This window comes from Pinus tabuliformis, chromosome J (genome assembly GCF_031772625.1).
Source record: "Pinus tabuliformis cultivar Carrire ecotype Pingquan chromosome J, CPIR1, whole genome shotgun sequence".
Taxonomy (NCBI): Eukaryota; Viridiplantae; Streptophyta; class Pinopsida; order Pinales; family Pinaceae; genus Pinus; species Pinus tabuliformis.
Window position 1 is genome coordinate 745508407 of NC_142295.1, and position 7338 is coordinate 745515744.

Sequence of the window (7338 nt, forward strand, 5' to 3'; positions counted from 1 at the left end):
TTTTGATATGTCAATTCTAGCAAAATGTTAGCAAAACGTGTAGTCTTTTAGTTATATTTATGTTAAAAATGGTTATTTTTATGTCCATTTTTAAAAAATATTCTTTTTTAGAAACAATTATTTCATGTGGATTGAAAAATTAATTAAGGATATATAAATATGTAGAACATCAAAAATTGAAAATATCGACCTTCTAATTTAAGAATGCAAAACAATAAAAACCTCACTACAAAAAAATTAAAATTAAAATAAAAACATGAAAATATGAAGAAAACGACCACTTCAAAAATTATTAAATCTACAAAATAATTATTTAGATTTCATACATTAGAAAATTTAAAGTCAAAAAATAGGTTTTTTTTAAAAAGGGTCTGATGCAGAATTACCACTTTTTTAAATCAGCATGAGAATCACTACCATTCTAAAACACAATGTACATAAAAAGAATTAAAGTGCCAAAAACTATGCTCTAAAAAAAACATGTGTGTTCTACGTGACCCCTTTTCAAAATCAGGTCACTTTTTTGCTATCTCTACGAAACGGGTAACAATATCAATTCTCGTTTCAAAGTTTACATTGTTTACATTCAAGTTTTGGGACCTACTTAACTTTGGTATCAAGTGTCACCGTCGTCAAGTGTCATGTCAAGTAATTTTATGTTTCTCAAGTGTTTTTGATAATTATTAAGTGTTGTTGAATTGATTAGAACATCTTTAGTGCATTTTATGGTCATGACACCTTAGTTTGTTCAAAAATAACACTTTTGGTAGCAATCCCATAGACTTTGTTTGTTGTACTTGGGGAGTGTATGAAAAGTGGTGTTTTGATGTCTATTATTATTCTTCAAGCTTGTCTAAGAATATTAGTATAATTAATCAATATTTATAATATTATTTACAATTAATCAATATTTTGAATTAATCAATATTTATAATTTTTTCTCGGCAAACTTAACTACTATTGTATTAATATGTACATAAAAACTATACAAGCAAGGTGTCTGGCAGCCCAAGGCTAACTGCGGCACATGGGTGCATTTTCAAACATTTACAACTGCCCTGTTGGGCCTTAAGATGTTGCAACAGAATACTAAGACTTTCACAAAACAACCCACGCAGGGGCGAACCAAAACTGACCTCCGGCCCAATCCAACTATGAAACGTTAAGACAAAAAAACTGGAACTTACAGAAAAAAACCATGCAATCCCACAGGAGTTGCGCCCCACAGTAGTATATGTCCCCACTGCCATAGTATAAACCGCAAACTGATCCAGACATAACATAAACACTGTCCTCTGTGTGACACAGAAAAAAACGCAATTATGCTTACCCCGAAGCTCGACAAGAGTGCAGAAGACCAAAACACAGAACCACCCTCCGAAGTTATTCCTCCGACTCCACATCCATTGCTGCCAGGTTATGCACCGAATCCGCCTTCTCCATAACTTGAGGCGGGGCAGAGGCCATAGAGCGGTCCGAATTGCTTTCCTCTTTCTCTGACTTCGCCTGAGGCAGTTTCCCTTGACTGGTAGCCGACCCTTCCTCCTCAGAAGACGGCACCTCCATGGGGAGTTTGCCTTTGTCAAGCACAGCATTGTCCTCCGCCATGACCAGAGAGGAGTCTTCAGCATGCTCCTCCTCAGTTCGAGTGAACAGCACCGAGATGTGGGCGTTAAGGCCTGGATTGTCCTCAGACCTGCCCAAAGAAAAAATAACAGAGCCAAAAGCAGGTAGCTTTTGCTCCCCACTGCTCGAGCCTCCGACTTCCATAGATTGACAGGGCTGGATAGGATTGGCTCCCATCCGCCGGTGACAATAGCAACAGCAACAGTGATGGTGCGTGTCAGCAGCTGGAGGGCGAGAGGATTCTCCACGCCAAGTTCCTCTGCGACAAGGCATTCTCTCCCGCACCATGACCACCAGCAAACGTTTTTGCCCTTCCCCGCCAGACGACGTCCGATGATGAAGCGGCCTCTTGACAAAGATAAGCTTATGAAGGCTGTGTACCAGTGCGAGGAGCTCATCCAAATTCTGGTTCGCTGCCCAACATTCCAACCTCTGCTCCACGCATTGAGGATTATCCCTCTGCCTGAGCCTATAACCATGATAATCTCCCGTCTCCAGGCATCCTCCCTTCTTAAACCGCCCCTCATTACCAATGAAAAGACCCGCCATTAAAACCTCCCGCATGCTAACAGCACTCTCCCCCAACGCCATTAAGTTAGCACAGAGTCCGCATAGGTTGATGGGAATCGGCGGCTATGAGCATTTAAGGACGAAGGGCTATCACGTGGCAGCCCATGGCTGTCATGTGGCTCGTTGCTGCAGGTCAAACTATCACCCGCATCCGGGGAAATGCTCTCTGCAAGGATCAGACTTTGGCATTCCATGAGCTGCTGCCTGTTTGCAATGAGATATATATTTCCGGAGGCATGAGCTTGGTTAGACTCAGTGCCTATGTTGGCAAGAAGATCCGCGACTTTGTTGCCTTCCCGCTTAATGTGAGTAAATGAGATGGCCCCTAAAATGCTGAGCTTCTGCGCTAGATCCCTTAATCTGGCCTCCAGCCTCCAACTGGGAGCGACTTTCCTGGCATTTGATCCATTTTGAAGTCGAATTGCTATATTAATAAGAATTTGGGAGTCTCCTTCAACTATGAGGGGCTGAAGGTGTAGAGTCTCTGCTAGTAACATGCCTTGCCAAAGTCCTTCCAACTCAGCCGAGTTGTTAGTGTCCCACCCTATGTTGCCAAAGAAGATTCTTATAGGTTTGCCCTCTGAGTTTCGTATTAACCCTCCATATCCTGCAACCCCTGGGTTTCCTTTGGAGGCCCCGTCGAAATTAAGCTTGAAGGAGTCTTTGGGAGGTGCAAGCCAGTGGCAGCAATCTTTGCTGCTGTAGATGGGAGCTTTACTGCAGGGGGAAACAAGGGGAAGCTTCAGCTGCCAATTGTTTAGGATGTTGTGCTCATTATCAGTAGATGGAAGGTCCTCCTTTGCCCAAACCTGAAGCGCCATGGTCTCTTGAATATTCTTGTGAATCTTGTTCCAGATTTCCTCTAAAGGAGCTTTCTTGTTTTTGAAGATGCGTTGGTTGCGTTCCTTCCATATGTTCCACAGGACAATGCCCGGAACCATGCTCCAAAGATGATTTAGGATCCTACTATTATAGGGCTGCAATGGCCAAAGCCTTAGGGAGCTGATGATGTCCTCTTTCCCCCTGCCACTTTTCTGACATCTAAAGCCGACCTTATTCCACAATTGATTGGCCAACGGGCAGGTATCAAGGAGGTGCTGAAGCGATTCCCCATTCGTCATGCAGTTGAGACAGATAGATGGGCCCTGGAAGTTCCTCTTTTGGAGCTGGTCCCAGGTAAGAATTTTTTTGTGGCTCACCAACCAGAGAAACAAGGAAATTTTTGGCCAGGGTCCGAGCTTCCAGATTTTACTCCATACCGGGTCAGGGGTTGACGGGAAGTTACATAGCACCCCGTAAGCTTCTGCTGTTGTGTAAGTTCCTTTGGGAAGGTATCCCCATCTTAAGATGTCCCTTCCATTATTCTGCCTAATAATTCTTTTCTTTAATTCGTTCGTAAGCTCTTCTTGCACCTGCCTACCTGCATTGTTGAGAATGAGGTCACTTCCTTTCCATTTTCTGAAGCCATGGTTTGTCTCTGACGACCAAAACTGGTGAACTGTCTTCTGCTGCTGATCCTGGCCTGCAGGGAGGAGCGTAGGGTGGAGAATGTCTTGAAGTTTAGGCTATTGATTCCAGGCATCAGTCCAGAATCTTGCCGTGCTCCCACTTCTTATCTCCCAGAAGCTATGCTTCTGAATAAGCTGATGATGTTGCTTGGCTGCGTTCCAGATGGGGGAGCCGTTAACATTGGGGACAAAGCGTATCAGCTCTTCTTGAGGTCGATTGCCAGCATACTTGGCTGTCCAAATTCTACCCCAGGGCTTATCAGGACTAGTGATCCACTGCCACCAGATCTTGGCATTCATGATTGAGTTGCTATGTTCCGGATCCCTTAATCCGATACCTCCTTTCTCTTTTGGCATGCAGATTTTGGTCCATTTCACCAGGGCCCATTTGTGATTGGTGGCCGCGCTGCTCCAAAGGAAATTTCGCTGCAGATTTCTTATTCCTTTTAAAACCCATTTGGGCGCTGCAAGAATGGAGAACAAGTACAGAGGCATCGCCTGCAACACAGATTTGATGAGGATAATACGACTGGCCAGGTTGAGAGTTCTGAAGGTCCATAGATTGAGATGATTTTCTAACTTCTCCAAGAGGGCACGCCAAGAAGGCTATTTGAGAGCGGAAGCAGAAAGAGGGGCTCCTAGATATTTTGAAGGCAGAGAAGCAGCGGGGAAGCCCAGGATACGCGAGACAGCAGCTTTGACAGAGGGTGGAGTATGAAAAAAGAAGATCTGGGACTTGGCTCCATTGATGTACATGCCTGAGGCTTCCGAGAAGTCATTAAGGAGGGATTTCAGACACCGGGCTTCACGGGCAGAGGGATACCCATAAAGCATCGTGTCATCCACGAATTGCTGGTGGGAGGTTGCAGGGGAGTTGTGCACAGAGATGCCATTGATCTGATTAGTGAGGAGGGCCTATTTGATATGCCTACCCAGACCTTCAGCCATTAAGACAAAGAGAAAGGGGGAAAGGGGATCCCCTTGACGGATACCTCTGGACGGATTGAAGGGGCGAGAAGGAAAGCCATTAACGAGAATGGAAAAATGCGTAGAGGTAATTAAATTCATTATCCAGCGGATCCAGTGAGGGCAGAAACCAAAAGCTGTAAGCATGCTATGAATGTATTTCCAGCTTAGTTTGTCAAAAGCCTTGGAAAGGTCTAGTTTAAGAAGCATACCTGATTGCTTGGATAGTTTGAGGGAATGAATAATTTCATGTGAAAGCAGGATGCCATCCATGATGTGCCGACCCTCCACATACCCTGACTGTTCCGGAGAGATGAGCCCAGGTAGCAGGGGCTTGAGCCTATTAGCTATGACCTTGGAAATTACTTTGTAGATGACGTTGCATAACGCAATGGGCCTGAACTTATCAGGGGTGATGGCCTCCTCCTCTTTGGGAATGAGAGTTAGAAATGTGGCATTGAGAGATGGTAGCAGCCAGCGCGTCGCCCTGGATTCCTCAACTATCTGCCATACTTCCTCCTTAAGCAAATCCCAAAAGGCGTGAAAGAAGGTGGTGGAAAAACCATCGGGCCCCGGGGCTTTGCCTTCTTTGAGCTGTTTCATTGCATCATCCACTTCCTGCTGAGAGATCTGGCGCATTAGGAGATCATTTTGTTCCTGCGTGATGAGCTTTGGGATGTTGCTGGTTATTTTGTTGATGGCCTGTCTCCGGTCTTCTCCAAGGTCTTGATGGATCTGCTTAAAATGGTTGAGTAGTTCCTCTTCAATCTCCTCATGGGTCTCTACCTTCACTCCTGACTGCTTTTGGATGAAGGGAATGTTATTGTGCATTCTTCTTTGAACTGTAGTTTTGTGGAAGAATTTTGTGTTGCGTTCCCCTTCTCTCAGCCACCTAATCTTTGATTTCTGCTTCCAAAGAATTTCTTCCTGCTTTCCTCTGGTTTCCATCTGGCTGTGGATGAGGCATTCCTGGTTCAGGGTGTCTTCCGTGTAACCTTCAACAATAATCTTTTGATGAAGAGTCTCCAATTCTTGAGAAAGTTTTTGCTGCTCTTTGAAAATGTTTCCAAAGGTTTCCCTGTTCCATCTTTTCAGCTGTTCTTTGAGGAATCTTAGTTTTTGCTGAAATTGGTACATCTTTGATCCCGCCGGTGGGGTATATGATACCCATAAGGATTTCACAAATTCCCTGAAAGTGGGGTGAGTGAGCCAAAAGCCTTCAAACCGAAAGGGACGTTTAGTTAAGTTACCTGGTCGTTGCAATTGTAGTGCTATTGGCCAGTGGTCCAAACCTGAGTGAGCTAAAATGGTTGCTGAGAAGTCCCCTCCTACGTGGATCGCATTGTCAGAAAGAAGGAAGCGATCCAATTTGGAGGCTATCTGATACTTGCCTTCTCTGCGATTATTCCAGGTAAAGGTTCCGTTGCAGAACGGCATGTCGATGAGTGCAGTCGCTTGGATAAAGTCCTTGAAGTGATGATCTGCTTGCTCCAATCTGCTTCTGCCACCCAGCTTCTCTTCAGAACTAGTAATCATATTGAAATCTCCAGCTACGAGCCAGAGTGGGTATTTTCTGCTGTTGCTGAGAGTTTCAATTGTGTTTAGCAGCGCCATCTTACTGCCTGCGTCTTGAGGGAAGTAGACGTTTGACAAATTGCCATAAATATTGGTACCAAGGATATGGAAAGTGGCCTGAATTAAATGATGCGACGCATGAAAGTCCGAGAGGGAAACCACTTGGGTGTTCCATGCAACTGCCAAACCTCCTGATGCCCCAGAGGCATCAACTGCTACCGATCTACATCCTGGCCAAGCCTTCGAGAGTATATTGCCTAGCACTGTTGAGTTACACTTGGTTTCTTGAAGGAAGCACATATGGGGCTTTTCCTTTTTTAACATTTGTTTTAGCATTCTAAGTTTGCCGGGACTGTTAAGTCCTCTTATGTTCCACGATACCAGCTTCATCATTGACTATTGTTGGAGGGTTTGAAGTACTTTGTCAACTGTGCATATCTACCTGAATCCACCAGGATTTTCCCGATCTCTATAGTTCTTTGTAAGTCAGTTTTCCTACCTCTTTTCTTGGAGTCTTTAGTGCGTGGACCTCCATCCCATTGACTGCCTGGCTGTATGCCAAGCTGGCTTTGATAGTAAGCTCGAGAAATGACCAATTCGAGCTTATTGAGCTGCAGTTCTGGTATGGCATCGAATGCTTTCTTTTTGCAGGCTGTTTCCAGCTCGAGGAGGTCTAAGCCGTGCATGTCGATACTCTCGGGCTCTTCATCCATAACTACCACCTGATTGCTTTCCTCATTGCTGGTCTCATTGCTTTGGGGATGCTCCTCAGATCTGTCAACCTGCATTTCTTTGATGATGTCCAGGATCTCTTTCTGATCCCTTTTGAGAATGGAAGGGGGGGAGCCAGGAGGGGGGGGTTTGAAAAGGGGATTCAATGGAGGGGGAGGCGAGGAGGTCGACGGGATATTGAGGGAGTCATCGACGCTGAGCAGAGGATTTTCAGAGCTTTGACCAAGAACGCTGAAGCTGTTCTTGATTACTGGGCCATGGGTCTTAGGGGTTGGGGTTTATGCCCATTTTGGGGATTTTTATGGTTACGCTTTTTACTAGCAACTCTGGTGAAGCCGTCTTGGCCCTGGGAGTCAAGGGA

At 45.0% G+C, this 7338-nt stretch overlaps 1 protein-coding gene across 1 annotated transcript; it reads right to left on the reverse strand.

The window, feature by feature from the left end:
- Nucleotides 1-5562: 5562 nt before the first annotated feature.
- Nucleotides 5563-6635, reverse strand: LOC149228864 (uncharacterized). Its single transcript, XM_089380885.1, has 2 exons — nucleotides 5806-6635; nucleotides 5563-5665 (listed from the first exon to the last, which is right to left on the reverse strand). Exons 1-2 carry the CDS (start codon nucleotides 6633-6635, stop codon nucleotides 5563-5565), a joined length of 933 nt encoding a protein of 310 aa, XP_089237011.1.
- Between the last annotated feature and the right edge of the window lie 703 nt (nucleotides 6636-7338).

Coding starts and splice junctions, on each gene's coding strand:
- LOC149228864 (XM_089380885.1), bottom strand. CDS start 6,635: ATGAAGCTGGTATCGTGGAACATAAGAGGACTTAACAGTCCCGGCAAA. Junction 5,666..5,805: donor CCACCGGCGGGATCAAAGAT/GTACCAATTTCA, acceptor TTATTGTTGAAG/GTTACACGGAAGACACCCTG.